The 16,190-nt window shown below is 46.5% G+C and overlaps 1 protein-coding gene across 3 annotated transcripts in view; it reads left to right on the forward strand.

Moving 5' to 3' along the window:
• The window catches only part of cfap221 (cilia and flagella associated protein 221), a 287,241-nt gene that overhangs the window by 61,175 nt on the left and 209,876 nt on the right, over window positions 1-16,190 (forward strand). For all 3 annotated transcript variants that reach the window (XM_072473164.1, XM_072473166.1, XM_072473165.1), the window contains one exon: window positions 4,945-5,045. In XM_072473164.1, the coding sequence (XP_072329265.1) occupies window positions 4,945-5,045 (101 nt within the window). The remainder of the gene's footprint in view (window positions 1-4,944; window positions 5,046-16,190) is intronic.

A 16,190-nucleotide genomic window follows, 5' to 3' on the forward strand; every position in this document is an offset into this window, starting at 1 on the left:
TATCAGTTGCTTGTTAATCATTTACTGGGGAGGGCTCAGGAGCTGGCGTAGACATGTCTGCTCCTAAAATTCCAATTAAACCCATTGGGATAGCAGTCAATCCTACTGTCTTTCTTGGGATGAGAACATGCACAACAGTAGAGAGTGGGCCTGCTTGATGTCAGAATCCTCCTCGAGGAGGAGGCTGTGACGTTAGCCAGAGAGGTGCAGAAGGCGAGCATGTGGGGATGCCTCCAGTATGCAGTTGTCAGATGCGCCGAATGAGTGAGTCATTGCTTCAATAAGGAGGCTTCTGAGGCACACATTCAAATATTTCCTTTTTCCATTCCAGGTATCAGCAAACAAGGCAGGGGCCCACGACAGGCACAGGCCACAGAATTAACCCCAATTACACCTCCGTGGACGATGCCTCAGAACCCTCAGATGTTTCACCGTCATGGCATTCACCCTCCACCAATGCAGAGAGATTCACCTTTGTGGATGCATGTTCTAGAATAGGCTCAGGATTACAATCTGGTGAAAACCTTACAGATATGTGTCCAGAGCTCACAGAGTCAGTGATAACTGAGGTCTCTGACACTCAGAGGATTGATGGTGATTATGCCCTTGCTCAGCCCCTTGTATGTGATGGGCCTCTGGACCTGGCCATATGAGACCTGATAGTGATGCAGAGATAGGTAGGGGAGCATCAGGAAATATGTAAGAAGCTATGCGTAGACCGGACTGAAGGTTGGAGAGTCTGTCCACAATCTGTCTGCTGCTGTGGCTCTGGGTGTACAAGCACTTCACTGCCTCCATGAAATGGGTGACAGATGCCCTAGAGAACCAGGTCCAGCAGAACACACATTGGTGCCCCTTCTCTTCAAGAGTCAGGGAGGTGCCACTGGGCAATGACAGCGTGGAGAAGAACCATACAAGCACCCCAGGGCTTTCATCCTAAGACACTCCAAGGTTTCCCTGCCGCTCCATCTCCCCTCTGTCGTGACCCTATTACCTCCAGTATGTCAGGCCGAAGAGAGTGCACGAGTACCTGAGTTGGAAACCCTTAGCAGGATGCTCTAGGTTTAGGGTCACCAGTGGACACAAGCCAAAGTCCTCACAATCAACAGGGCACAGTATTTAGCAGGCTGCCTCCTTCTCAGCTGTGTAAGTCAGGGCTGCACTTAGATGTAGCAATCAGAAAAGAAAGATAAAGCGGTTTTGGAGGCACAGAGGTAGCATGGGTGTATCGTCAATGTTTATTCTTTTGGACTTGTAAACATATGTTTAATTGCACTGTTCAGGTTTGCTGCCATGGTCGCGGCGAATTAAGGATATTGAACTTTGTTTTCAATCATATTCCAATAATGTGGTTCTACCAATACACCATTTGATGTCTTGCATCATCAGTAGTTTCATCTTGAGTATTATGACATGAGTATGTTTCAGCCTTAACCATTATTTATGAATTTGCATCCTGGGTACGCAACAGGCAAACCAGCAGGTTTAGTTCACGCAGTATTGAGCCCTTTTAGAATGCTTTTTGTGCAGCATTGCAGTCAAGTCATTGCATATCTTGATGAGCACGGTAGTATGGTGGTTAGCACAATTGCTTCACAGTTCCAGGGTCCCAGGTTCGATTCCCCGCTGGGTCACTGTCTGTGCGGAGTTTGCACGTTCTCCCCATGTCTGCGTGGGTTTCCTCCGGGTGCTCCGGTTTCCTCCCACAGTCCAAAGATGTGCAGGTTAGGTGGATTGGCTATGCTAAATTGCCCTTAGTGTCCAAAACTGCCCTTAGTGTTGGGTGGGAATACTGGGTTATGGGGATGGGGTGGAAGTGTGGACTTGGGTAGGGTGCTCTTTCCAAGAGTCGGTGCAGCCTCGATGGGCCGAATGCCCTCCTTCTGCACTGTAAATTCAATGTAATCTATGTAATCTTGCTGGTGTCCTGATGTGAGATATGAGAAGGATGCATAGAGGCTTCAAGGGGAGTTAGACAGGCTAAGTGAGTGGCCAAGATATTGGCAGATGGAGTATGAGGGTCAAAAACGTGAGGCTTTCCACCATGTTCTGAGGAATAGAAAGCAAAAGCTTTTTCCTACATGGTGAAATAATGAGAAGTGTGGATAGCCAAACGGACCTTGTTCAAAAGTAACTGTGAGCTAACATGAAAGTGAACTGGCAAGTAAGGAGGCAACTGTCAAGTTGCTCTTGATGCAAGAGAGGTAGGTTATAGGATTATAGAGGGCCGGCAGCAATTGACAACAATCTTGATGAGATTCATCAGAAATCTGTCCTGTTCACCTCCTTGCCTCACATAAAGGGATTGCAAACAAGGTTCACCAGACGTATTCCAGGGTCTCCGGGATTAATCCATCAGGTGAGATGACTGCAGCTCCTAATCTTGCTGGGAACTCGTTTGGGCTTCGCCATAGTGAGGAGAGCACAACTAAGCATGGCTCGCATCCTATTCTCTCATAATCATTAGGGTGTTCCTTACTCAGTCCATTGTGCTCATCATGAACTCCACCTACCTCAAAACCCCACTTCGAGGATTCATACATTCAGAGAAACTGTCTTGTGAGGAAAATCCTTGAAGAAAATGGTGTACGTGATTTCATAGAATTTACAGTGCAGAAGGAGGCCATTCGGCCCATCGAGTCTGCACCGGCTCTTGGAAAGAGCACCCTACCCAAGGTCAACACCTCCACCCTATCCCCATAACCCATTACAGACGGCACCATTATCTTCGGCACGGTGGCACAATGGAGAGCGTTGCTGCGCCTCAGCACCAGAAACCCGGGTTCAATTCCCGCCTTGGGTGACTGTGTGTGTGTGTGGAGTTTGCGTGTTCTCCTCGTGTCTTGAGTGCGTTTCTGCCGGTGTTCCGGTCCAAAGTTGTGCAGGTTAGGTGGACTGACCATGCTAAAATTGCCCTTTAGTGTCCAGGGATGCACAGATTATGTGAGGTTGCGGGGATAGGGCTGGAGTTTGGGCCTAGGAAGGGTGCTCTTTCAGAGGGTTGGTGCAGACTTGATGGGCCGAATGGCCTCCTTCTACACTACAGGGATTTTATGGTTCTACCCTCCACCTGTCACCACCAACTTTACCCCCTCACCCTTGACCTTGGTCTTGAACCTACACCTAACACCCTTCATGTACCTTCTCTTCCCTCTGAGACTACACCTGTTACCATCACCATGCCCACCCTGACCCTGACTGCTCCTGTTATCTGAGCTATCCATTTCACACATATCTGTGAACACCCCTCATGAAACTTTCAGCTATCGAACCATTAACCTAGACCTGTCACCCTCCTGCATCCCATTTCCCCCTCTCACTGTGACTGTTCGTTCCACTACCCAAAACCCTGAGTTCAACCCCAACCTCTAGGACTATTTCAACCACAGGACCCAAGACTCAACAAGCAAGGTCCTTCCCTCCATGTCCTGTCCCTGCATTCCCTTGCTGGCCTTCCATCCTTTCCGGGACAATCTGTCTTCCTTCCCTGGACAGCCCTCTCCCTGCCTCACTGGTCCCTCCCATTGGTCCAGTTTCTACTTTCCTCCATATCCCACTTAGCCTGCTTCCCTATACAGCCTCCGCTCCCCTCTTCCCCGATTGCCCTGCCTCCCATGCCCAGCCTTCACGTAACCTGATCTATAGCACCCGATCTCAAACAAGTGGCTGATATTTCTGAGCAATCTCCAAGAAGGCCAAAGCAGCGGCTACTCACTTCAAAGTCATGGGAAAAGTCAACCTCGCGAGGTGCATGCCACATAAATGCAGTCATCAGTGTCAACATTCTAATTTTTGACTGCCGAGGATTTTAATTTGGAGGGCGGAGTGCTTTATTCTGGTGATTTGGCCTTTTCATGAGCATGCATGACTTGCTAATTGCCCTTGTTTGCCTGAAGCTGAATCCACCCATATAATCCCTAGACATTATTGCAAAAGTTCGTTCCACAATTAGGAAACTGACTTTTGGCCTCCCCCAAATTAAGTTCCCTGCTTAAGTTTTTTGCTGCTGGTGGGCCTGGAAGATTCTGGCCATGGAATATATATTGCTGGCCCAGAGCCATCAGTGTGATACGAGATTAGGTTTGACTTGGTTTGATTGGTTGGCTGATGGCCATTGAATTGGTCAAAAGGCTGTATTCTGTCCGCTAACCGGCGGTGATTGGATCCTGCCTGAGTGGGATGATTTTCAGAGATCCATGGAAGGCGGAGTTTGAATCCTGGATGCTAAAAGGGATGGGCCTGCTCTCTCGCTCTCTCCAGAAAAGCTGCTGTATTTCTGAGACTCCAGTGACCTGAATGAATCTATAGTGAAAACCTCAAACTGAAAGTAAAGCTTGAAGAGGGGAAAGGTGCTAGAAACAACCATCTGAAACAAAGACTTAACTTTTTACTTTCGTACTTCTTATTTTACGCCTCTCTTAATGCAATCCAGTAACACGTGTGTCTAGTTTAACCTGAACTGACAACTGCAGTTTGTTTTTTCATGTTTAAGGGATTGGAGAATTGAATAACCAGATTGTGACCTTATCTGCCCTTCGGCAGTGTTTATTTCTCTTCCATCAAAATGTGATTCCCACATTGCAGGTTAAGGCCTGAAACAGGCAAAATGGGGTCTCTTTCAACTGAGTGTTTTGTTAAATGGCCGTTCTGAGCTCACGTTTCCTGCCTCTGTGATTCACACCCTTTCCCTGCCATCAAAAATGGGGTCTGCTGAAGATGGGGACTGGACTTCAACATCTGGATGCCACCCACTATTCTAAAGGCCTCCGTGGTCAGCTGGATGTCACAAAAATCCAGCACTGGATAGGAGGCATGTATATATCCTGAATACGCAAGGGTTAGAACCTGCAAATACTTTTGGGTGTGATTTTGCCTATTTCTGGAAGTATGTTGAGATTTACTCTTCTGGGAACTCTTATTTTATATTTTTATATTTCATTACAGAGATTTTTGCCACATTACAGAGAAACAATGTGATTCAGGCTCTCCCTGCTATGTTGCATTTTGGAGGTTATGCCATTGGAAATCATCACCAACAGATTCTGGTAAGCTGAAAATAAAAACGAGACATTTTCTAACGACATTCCTAATGAACACTACCTTTTTCACTTCTTTATCAATATGTAGAAGTAATGTACAACTATACAATATATTTTTATAGTTTTACACATATTTATGCCATTAAAGATTGGATGCTGAGGGCAGCACGATGGCGCAGTGGTTATCACTGCTGCCTCACGGCGCTGAAGTCCCAGGTTCGATCCCGGCTCTGGGTCACTGTCCGTGTGGAGTTTGCACATTCTCCCCGTGTTTGCGTGGGTTTCATCCCCACAACCCAAAGATGTGCAGGGTAGGTGGATTGGACAGGATAAATTGCCCACTAATTGGAAAAATTGAATTGGGTACTCTAAATTTAAAAAAAAAAAGATTGGATGCTGGAATTCTTAAAGACCCTGGGTGCGATTCTCCCAGCCCCCGCGACGGGCCGGAGGATCGGCTCAACCGCGCCCCGACTCCGGCGTGCAATTCTCCGAGGTGCGGAGAATCGGCGCCATTTGCACCGGCGTGTTTGGCGCAGCGCCAGTCGCGTGCCACTGTACACGGCGGGGCCGCCGATTCTCAGGCCCAGATGGACCGAGCGGCCGCGCGGAAAAAGCAGAGTCGTGCCGGCGCCGTCCACACCTGGTCGCTGCCGGCGGGAACTCTACACAAAGGGTCGGGGGGCGGCCTGTGGGGGGGAGGAGGGGGGCTCCGTCCCGGGGGGGGGGCCTCCGATGGTGTCTGGTCCGCAATCGGGGCCCACCAATTGGCGGGCCGGCCTCTTTTCCCCCCCCCCCCCAGGCCTACTTTGTTGCACGTCCAGCCCCAGAACCCCCGTGCCATGTTGTGTCGGTGCCGGAGCGTTCAGTAAGGCCACCGCGCATGTGCTGGTTGGCGCGTCACCACTGCGCATGCGCGGGTTGGCGCCGCCCCCAGTGTGCGCCAGGAAGTAAGGCTGGTGTGGCGTGAACTGCTCCAGCGCCGTGAATCGCTACAGTCCGTGCCCGTTTCGCGCCGTCGTGAAACGCAATGGCGTTCGCGACGGCGCGGACACTCTATCCCGCGATCAGAGAATCGCGCCTCCTAATTATTGGTGACTGTTATTCAGCCTGTTCAATAGGAATACGTTGATTCTGTATTTACACGATCAACGAACATATATCATTGATGTTTGGAGGCTTTTCTTTAAAATATCTTTAACGTGGAGAGCTGGGTTGTTTCCTTCCTGTACATCCAGGCCTCAGTGACAATAATTTGATCAAATCTAGTGAGTCAGTTTCATATTTCTCCAAACCAATTGGAAAAGCATGAATAAGCAAACAACTAAGTGTTGGGCTATACTGCAGCATGCAGCCGAGATCTTCACCCAAAATATTAGGGCCTGGTCCAAAAAAGTGAAGGACCTTATGTAGAATATTATACACCTAACACCAATTATGGTTGCAGAAATAAATGTACTGGAAGCAGATTACAAAAGAAGAAATTTGTTCATTTTTATTTTTCAATTAAGAGGCAATTTAGCTTGGTCAAATCACCTATCCTGCACATCTCTGGGTTGTGGTGATGAGACCCAAGCATACACAGGGAGGATCGCAAACTCCACACGGACAGTGACCCAGAGCTGGGATCGAACCTGGGTCCTTGGTGCCGTGAGGCAGCAGTGCTAATCACTGCGCCACCAGAAATTTGTTCATTTCAACACAGGTAACAGCTGGTTCAGGGAAAAATATGTTTAGAGTTACAGAATTTCTTCGTTTGTTAACTGAATATGTTATTCAAGCTGTGCCTTTGAAATTTTGAGCATGTTTTCTGCTTCAAAATATTAACCAATCATCATTTTTTTTCATCTCTTTTTAATTGCTTACAATCTTTTTCAGAATTTAGTATGTTCTGCTTCATTTGTGAGCCAATTGATTTCTTCAAAAACATTTCTCCTCATTTTAAATTTCCTCTCCGGTCACAATCTTTCCTTAAAAAACCTTCTTGGGGCGGCACGTGGCACAGTGGTTAGCACTGCTGTCTACAGCGCTGAGGACCCAGGTTGGAACCCCGGTCCTGGGTCACTGTCCATGTGGAGTTTGCACGTTTTCCCCGTGTCTGCGTGGGTTTCACCCCCACGACCCAAAAATGTGTAGGTTAGGTGGATTGGCCATTACCCCATAATTGGTGTTAGGTGTATAAATTAAATTACCCCTTAATTGGAGAAAAAAATAATTGGGTACTCTAAATTTTTTTTTTTTTAACTTCTTAATCGTAATCCAGTAACACGTTCGCTGAATAAGCTGAATAAGTGACAATGTTTCCTTAAAACTAAAATCAATCGCACAACGAAGATACCGTAGAGTGGGAAAGGAAACATAAACTAACATAATAACATAAGGGATATGTCAGTGTTTAAGCAAGATGGAAAGAGAGAGCGAGTATTGGGACAGGGAACAAGTCCATGGATGGAGAAAAAAGTTTTCAAAGCAAAAAAGCTGGAAGAGGGTAAGAACTCCTCTTCTACTCAGTCCCATAAATGTCCCTATGGCGAGAAATGAGGCTCATCCAAATAGATTTATTATGTGTTGTCACAGATAATCAATTTTTTCCCCTTAAATTTAAGAGTACCCAATTATTATTTTTCAAAGTCGGAGTCGCGACCTGCGGGTGGGTCGTGGACGGGTTTTGGGAGGATTGCAGCGCGATCGTTAGTGGCATTCCGATCGCGGGAAGAGGTCCCCAACGGACACGATCGGCTTTTTAGAATACTGGCCACGGGCAGTCCCTGACTGGTTGTGGCGTTTGAGGAAGCGGGCAGCATGAGGCTGGGCTGTGTGCTGGTCATCGTGCGGAGATGTGGAGACGGGGGCTGACGGGTGTCCATGTGGATGCACGATACTAACAATGGTGGCCTCCCTCTTGTGCTCATCCTTTGCGCGCAGCTCAGCCCGTCCCCTGCCATCAGTCAACAGCTCGCTCTTAGCTCCTCGGGTCAAAGGATACTGTTTTTGTGATCTGTGTTGTCCTCCGTGTATTGTGTGTTGGAACCTCTTGCTAATTAAACCTGTGTCATTCTTTCCTATCTCTAGGTTTGCTCCCATTAATACTTCTTCCATCTTCTTCCAAGCCTCGTCATTTAAAATACTTTTTTCTTTCCATGTTATCAATTGGTTTTAATAACCTTATTTTTCCTGTATCTATTTTTATTAAATCTTTTCCTGCCATCAGATTCTCATTTCCTGATATTGCAAATAATTCTCCTAATCTAATTTCTGGTCTAATATCCTTATTCCCTAATGCTCCTTCTACTATGTATTCTTTTCCTGTCAGATTTCCAGCTTCTTCCCTTATCATTGATACCTCAGCCCCTGTGTCCACAATAAATCTCTTTCCCTTGTATTCTACTACTAATTCCCCTTTTTCTGTTTCTATTGTTTGATTTTGGATAGCCTGCTTAAGGGGAGAAGCTGAATCTGTTCAATTTATACCGGGGCCTCCTCCGCCTCTTCCTCCGAATCCCCCTCGCTAGGGTCCCGAGGACCACTCTGGTGGTTGGTACCTACCTTGCTCAATCCTCCCCTGACCAGCTGCTCTTCTTCTCCTATCCTCAATGAATCTGTCTCTTTCCTCCCGACTGAGGGCTAGGAATTGTTCCCTTGGTAAGTAATTTAGATTTTGTGGTGGGGGTGGTCCTTGTGACCGCAGATTATACCCGTGTTGTGGCATTGCTGGTTGGGCTAGATTTTGTCCTGTTTTGTCGGGTAGCTGTCGATTCGGTGGTCTGGTCTGAGCATTTTAGGGCATTTTAGGGCAGCACGGTAGCACAAGTGATTAGCACTGTGGCTTCACAGCGCCAGGGTCCCAGGTTCGATTCCCCGCTGGGTCACTGTCTGTGCGGAGTTTGCACGTTCTCCCCGTGTCCGCGTGGGTTTCCTCCGGGTGCTCCGGTTTCCTCCCACAGTCCAAAGACGTGCAGGTTAGGTGGATTGGCCATGCTAAATTACCCGTAGTGTCCATAAGGGTTGGGAGGGGTTATTGGGTTGCGGGGATAAGGTGGAAGTGAGGGATTAATGTGGGTCGGTGCAGACTCGATGGGCCGAATGGCCTCCTTCTGCACTGTATGTTCTATGTAATCTATCTATCTATTTTGTGTTGAAACATTATTTTGGGCAGTTGCTGCTCTTCTTTGTTCCCCTTTTGTTTGTTTATCCTTAATTGCTTTGCCTGCCAAGTCAAATTTGACCAGTTCTCTTCCTATTTCTTTTCTGGGGGTTGTTAGCAGTATTGTTGAAAAGCTATTCCCTTCTGGAATCTTGGGTCCTAACTCCCGCAGGAATCTGACTACATCGGTCCCATCTTCCTTATTAACCTCATATATTCGGTCGACATATGTTGTGAGGTGTTCCCCTGCATATGCTGCCTCTGTCATTTCTTTCATTAATTTAGCTCTCTCATTTCCCAAATCTAACTCATTTATTAAATCTGAGACTTGGTCTGTAACTATTTCTCCCACTGTATGTAAATCAATCAATTTGGTGGATTCTCCTGATGCCCCCATTTTCTTCGCTAACTGTTTTACCCTCTGTGAATACTCAATTCTACTCTCCCCATCTTGCTTTGGGCCTGCTGTCTTCATTACTGCTGCTACTATTTTATACGGTACCATACCTCCCTGTCCTTCCTCTGGACCAGGTGTAAATGACCGAAATACTTTCTCACTTCTGGGGCACGGCGTTCTTAATCATAGATTATCATATAATTTACAGTGCAGAAGGAGGCCATTCAGCCCATCGAGTCTGCATCGGCTCTTGGAAAGGGCACCCTACCCAAGGTCAACACCTCCACCTTATCCCCATAACCCAGTAACCCCACCCAACACTAAGGGCAATTTTGGACACTAAGGGCAATTTAGCATGGCCAATCCACCTAACCTGCACATCTTTAGACTGTGGGAGGAAACCGGAGCACCCGGAGGAAACCCACGCACACACGGGGAGGATGTGCAGACTCCACACAGACAGTAACCCAAGCCGGAATCGAACCTGGGACCCTGGAGCTGTGAAGCAATTGTGCTATCCACAATGCTACCATGCTGCCCCAAAGTGCCCTTAAAGGGGCACTTCTATCTGGTTCCCTATATTCTGAGAAATGTATTTGTCGTTGTACCGGTTCTTCTTCAAGATAGGGGGTATCCTGTTGTACAAAATCTTCCACCGGTTCTATATATTCATCGAACATTGCAATTGGTACTTGGCTATCCCGTGGAGCAAACGATACCCTATCTATGGGAGTAGGTGCAGTTATTCAGGCTCTTGGGAGATTCTGTATCCTTTCTTGTGGTCTTAATGCTGCTATTATCTGGTCTTGTGTTTCTGTGCTGTTCCTTACTCTACTCATGGCTCTTCTGAAACTATCATACCCTTTGCTCATTTGCCAAATTTTAGCTTTGGGGGTAACTTTTGGTAATCCCAGTAATTTTGTAGAATCAATTTGTTGACTTCCTCCTAATATTTCTCCTATTTTAAGTCCCCTAGATATAACCTCTCTTTCCCATCCTTCCTGATCTCTGTGGTGTACCATTTTTGCCTTTGGATTATACATATAATATGGTAAATCCTTATTTATTGGTCGATAAGTGGAAGGTTGTTGTTGTTTCCAGTAATCGCTATAATCCCCTATTTCTAATGGTTTAGAATTTTTTCTATTCCCTTTTCTTCTCCTTGGTTTTAATATTTCCTCATTCTCTGATGAGGATGATGATTCTTCCTGTCCCAGCGCAGGAGGCGCAATAATCCCAACTAGGCTTTGTTCCTCTTCACTTTCTTGTGTTTCAAAACAATAATCTATAAAAGCTCCTTCTTTATGTGTGGCAGATTGCCTAGACCAATTTTCTTCCCGAAACGGACTTAAATCTGGGTATTGAGAATGGTATCCTTTTGGGAAATTTTCAAAGGGGTCTGAATTCTCTTGGTTATCTGGGGCTCTGGGATGTGTTTTTTCTGTCTCTGACAGGGGTGCTGGCACTTGGTTGAATTGAAATTCAGATTGCTGTCTCGTTCCTGCTGTGTCTAAAAGGAATTGTGGCCATTGCTCTCGCCAAATCCTTATTATCTGACCTGCCCTAGCCGGAGGGGTTAATGCTAGTGTCTTTATTATCGCTCTCAGAGATTCCCTTGAGCTATTTTTGAATATTCCGTCTCCTAATGATGTCATATCAACATCTCTCCCTACACTATGTCTCAGGATTCCTTCCATGTTTGCTTGATTTACTTCTGTCTCATCCATCATACTATACTGCTGTCCGGAATTGTTTAGTGATACCACATGTATAATCTTTGTCCCATGGCACAGAGTTGTGGCTCTAGCTATCCCTTCTTTAAGTTCTCCTCTTAGAATTACCTCTTCATCCATTTTTAGCTGTAACTCCGGATTGTATCTATGAGCCAATACCCCTGAAATTCCTGCCCCTAATTTCCCCTTTCTCTTGGAAGGATTAATTTGTACGTCCTTTTGGGCATTTGTAAAGTCTCCTTCCACTAAGTGGATCTGCTTTCCTCCTACGTACAATTTTTTAATAAGTCTCATCTGCTCCCATTCATCTTCGATTTTACCTGACGCATTTGTTTGAAACCCTACTGTTTTCACTGTGCTATCTGATTCTAGGACAGATTCCTCGTCATTTTCCATTTCTAAAGCTTCATTTTTCTGCAGCTGTTTACTATATTCGTTTGCCACTTCAGACTTACTTTTGTGTTCACTAGGGACCTGTATTATTTCTTTCATGTTTTTTTCGTCAATGATTTTAACCAGTTTAGAGCACTCATTTCATTTCATTTCTTTGCCCACTTGAGCAGCTGCATGCTTCTGTCTGTGTCCGAACAAAATTAGTGTTTCAGCTTGCTTTTCAAATGCAAATTTACAAAGTGCTTTAAGAATCCCGACTGGATCTCTATATTGCAGGTCTTTAGGCACTCTAACAAAGAAGGAGATGTCTCCGTCTTGATACGTCTCTTTCTTCCAGGATTTTTTTAGCTCTTTTAATTTTCTTCCATTCTTGTTTCATTGCTTCCTCTCTCTTGACTGTATTCCAGGGCAAGAGAATTACCCTAATTGCCATTTTTCGGAATTCTAAGTTCTGTCCCTGGTTGTCCCTTTCAGGTGCACTCTGAAATTAAGGATATGTACCCTTTCTGGGCCCTATCCAAGGCTAACTAAGGCACTGTCTTCCTGTTTTAGTTAAGGGTCGATTGGTTATTGGTCTCGGGTTTCCAGGCGTGCCCTATTTCTCTAGGATTCCTCACAATCTGCCTCGCTCTAAGGATTTATTTTTTGGCCTCCTTTTACCAGTAATGGATGCAAGATTTTTAGTGCTGTCACCAAGATGTCTTGCAGACTTTTTCTCAGGGTCAGTATCTTCTAGTCTCCTGATTTTTACACCCAACCTGAGTTTTATGTCCCCTTGCTCCACAGAATATCCTTACAAATGTCAATCACACAAGACTTTTCAAACTAAACTCGGCAGGTAAAGTTTGACTCACACATAGACGAGAAACTTCTAATATTCTAGCCTTTGTGCCGGTTAGAAACTTCTAATATTCTAACCGTTGTTTGGGAACTAGAAACTTCTAATATTCTAGCCCCCACTCTGCTTAACTAGAAACTTCTAATATTCTAGCCTCGCTTTACGTAGAAACATCTAATATTCTAGGCCTCCACGCTGGACGCCATGGAGTTAAAAACTCACCACTATTCTTAGAATTCCCCCAATACTAAAAAAAGGGTTGATATTCTAAATGGTGAACAGGAATTCTCACTCCCCGACTCCGATACAGGCTTCAGTGGGTGCTATTCAGGTCAAACTATATTTTCAAGTTATCCCCCGGTATAACCCATACCTTCACCGAAGAATTTTACCTACTTACCCCTCAGTAGCATTGATATCCTGGGTCCTGCATTGCTAAGTAAGTAAAGTAGGCTAATAACCACTGTTTCAGGTTAAAACTTTTAAGTTATTTTATTATTTATATATTTTTTTCTTTTTAAAAGATGCACTCACTGTCTGTACAGAAAAGTAAAATGATCTTGCTTCATGATCCTTCTGGTTTGTTGAAGGGACCTTCAGGCCCAACTTGACAATCAATCTTTTTAAAATCTGGTCTTCTTTAGATGTATTCGCTGATGAGCTCGGTTGCTGTGTCATATCTTTCCCATGGACCGAGCTATGAGAGCTGGCTCTGCTGGCTGTCCCCTTTCTTTGGGTTTTTATATATTTCTAACAGTTATCTAGTTTTTATGACTTTATTGTAAAGTAACTCTTGATTCTCTTTGATTGTAAAAAGTATCTTTGATCTAAACATTCTAATCCAACTAAGTATTCATTTTGTCATAGATCTGATTACATTGTATTCTTTGTGATGCTCAAAATGCTTTGACTTCAAGAGGTGTTACTTTTAATTCCTGTCATTTCTATAGTTTTATTTTCCAATTGTGTCCTCAGCTCATAATTTTGACTTTGATTTTGGCTTCAAATTATGTTTCTCGTAGACTGATAGTCTCCAGTTTTCTTTAATTTACCTGGTATTAGCAAATTTTCACACCTAGCATTCTCACCAAATTCAACTGAACCTCATCCATGCTTTTCCAGATGTTTACTAAGATAGTCACCTTCAATGAAGGTGTGAGCCATTGTTTTTGGCTTCATTCAAAATCCTGTTTGTCAAGCCTGCTTGACTAAGGATATCTGCATTTTACAATCCTTCCCTGGCAGTTGCTGTTAACCCTTGTGGGATCTTGCCCTGTATTCTCTCATGTTTCTCTCAGACTAGATATTGCCAGACTTCCATGTTTCAAATGACACATCTTTCCATATTTTCAATAACAATGGATGCAGAGAAGGCCTTTGATCGGGTGGAGTGGGAGTATCTTTGGGAAGTGTTGCGGAGGTTTGGGTTCGGGGGGGGGTTCATCAGTTGGGTCAGGCTGCTATATAGAGCCCATGTGGCGAGTGTGGATTCGAACCGGCGGATGTCGGAGTACTTTCGGCTGTACCGGGGACGAGGCGGGGGTGTCCCTTATCCCCCTTGTTGTTTGCACTGGCAATCGAGCCGCTGGCCATGGCACTGAGGGAGTCCAGGAAATGGAGGGGATTGGTTCGGGGGTGCGAGGAACACCGGGTGTCGTTGTATGCCGATGACCTGTTGTTGTATGTTGCGGATCCAGTGGAGGTCATGCGGATCCTTAGGGAGTTTGGGGACTTTTCGGGGTATAAACTCAACGGAGGGAAGAGTGATCTCTTTGTGGTGCATTCAGGGGACCAGGGAAGGGGGATAGACGAGCTACCGCTGAAGAGGGCAGAAAGGAGCTTTCGGTACCTGGGGATCCAATGCACAAGCTCAATTTGACGCGGTTGGTGGAGCAGATGGAGGAGGATTTTAAAAGATGGGATACGCTGCCACTCTCACTAGCGGGTAGCGTGCAGTCGATCAAAATGACGGTCCTTCCGAGGTTTCTCTTTGTGTTCCAGTGCCTTCCCATTTTGATCCCCAAGGCCTTTTTCAAACGGGTAAGCAGGAGCATCATGGAATTTGTGTGGGCGAATAAGATCCCGAGGGTGAAGAGGGTGTTTCTGGAGCGCAGCAGGGACAGGGAGGGGCTGGCGCTGCCGAATCTATGTGACTATTATTGGGCAGCCAATGTGGCGATGATCCGTAAGTGGGTAATGGAGGAGAGGGTGCGGCGTGGAAGAAGCTAGAGATGGCGTCCTGTGTGGGCATGAGCCTGAGGGCGCTGGTGACGGCACCGCTGCCGCTCTCGCCGACAAGGTACACCACGAGTCCGGTGGTGGTTGCGATGCTGAAGATCTGGGGGCAGTGGAGGTGACACAGTGGCGAGGCGGGAGCCTCGGTTTAGTCCCCGATTCGGGAGAATCATCAGTTTGTCCCGGGAAGGATGGATGGGGGGTTTCGGAGCTGGCATCGGGCAGGGATTAGAAGAATGGGGGACCTGTTTATCGATGGGCATTTGCGAGCCTAGGGGCGCTGGAGGAGAAGCGGGAAACGCTTTCAGGTACATGCAAGTGAGGGCGTTTGTGAGGCGGCAGATGAGGGAATTCCCGCTGCTTCCAGCACGTAGGATTCAGGACAGGGTGATTTTGGGTGTATGGTTTGGAGAAGGCAAGGTTTTGGCGATATACCAGGAGCTGCAGGAAGAGGAGGAGGCCTCGGTGGAGGAGTTAAAGGGCAAGTGGGAGGACGAGCTTGGGGAGGAGATAGATGCGGGTCTGTGGGCTGATGCCTTGAGTAGGGTTAAGCCTAATACAGTTTAAAGTTACTCACAGAGCGCATATGACAGGGGCAAGATTGAGTAGGTTCTTTGGGGTGGAGGACAGATGTGGGAGGTGCTTGGGGAGCCCAGCAAATCACGTCCATATGTTCTGGTCGTGCCCGGCGCTGGATGGGTTTTGGAGGGGTATTGCGAGGACTATGTCCAAGGTGTTGAACGCCCGGGTCAAGCCGAGCTGGGGATTAGCATTATTTGGGGTATCGGATGAGCCGGGAGTGCAGGAGGCGAAAGAGGCCGGTATTCTGGCCTTTGCGTCCCTGGTAGCCCGGCGGAGGATTTTGTTGCTGTGGAAAGATGCGAAGCCCCCTACTGTGGAAGCTTGGATCAATGACATGGCAGGGTTCATCAAGCTGGAGAGAATAAAGTTTGCCTTGCGAGGGTCTGTGCAAGGGTTTTTCAGGCGGTGGCAACCGTTCCTAGACTATCTCGCGGAGCGTTAGAAGGGGGTCAGCAGCAGCAGCAGCCCAGGGGCAGGGGGGGGGAAGGGAGGGGGGGTTTCTTTTGGGGTGGCATTTGGGTTAAGATGGGGGGGGTTTCCCTATTTGTGTTTTCTACTGTTATATGGGGGGGTTATTGTATTTGGGGGAAATCCAATGTATAATTTCTGCTTGTTGTGTTCTTGTTTCTTTTTCTTGTTGGGGGACGGTTTTGTTGAAAAATTTGAATAAATATATTTTCCCCCCCAAAAAAAAGTTTTTCTGGGTATGGAAAAAATCAAGTTCGCCTTGAGGGAATCTGTATTGGGGTTCGCCCGAAGGTGGCAACCATTCATCGACTTCTTCGCGGGAGAGTGAACGTCAACGGGGGGGGGGGGGTGGGGGGGGGGG

The sequence above is a fragment of the Scyliorhinus torazame genome, chromosome 2, assembly GCF_047496885.1.
Source record: "Scyliorhinus torazame isolate Kashiwa2021f chromosome 2, sScyTor2.1, whole genome shotgun sequence".
Classification (NCBI taxonomy): Eukaryota; Metazoa; Chordata; class Chondrichthyes; order Carcharhiniformes; family Scyliorhinidae; genus Scyliorhinus; species Scyliorhinus torazame.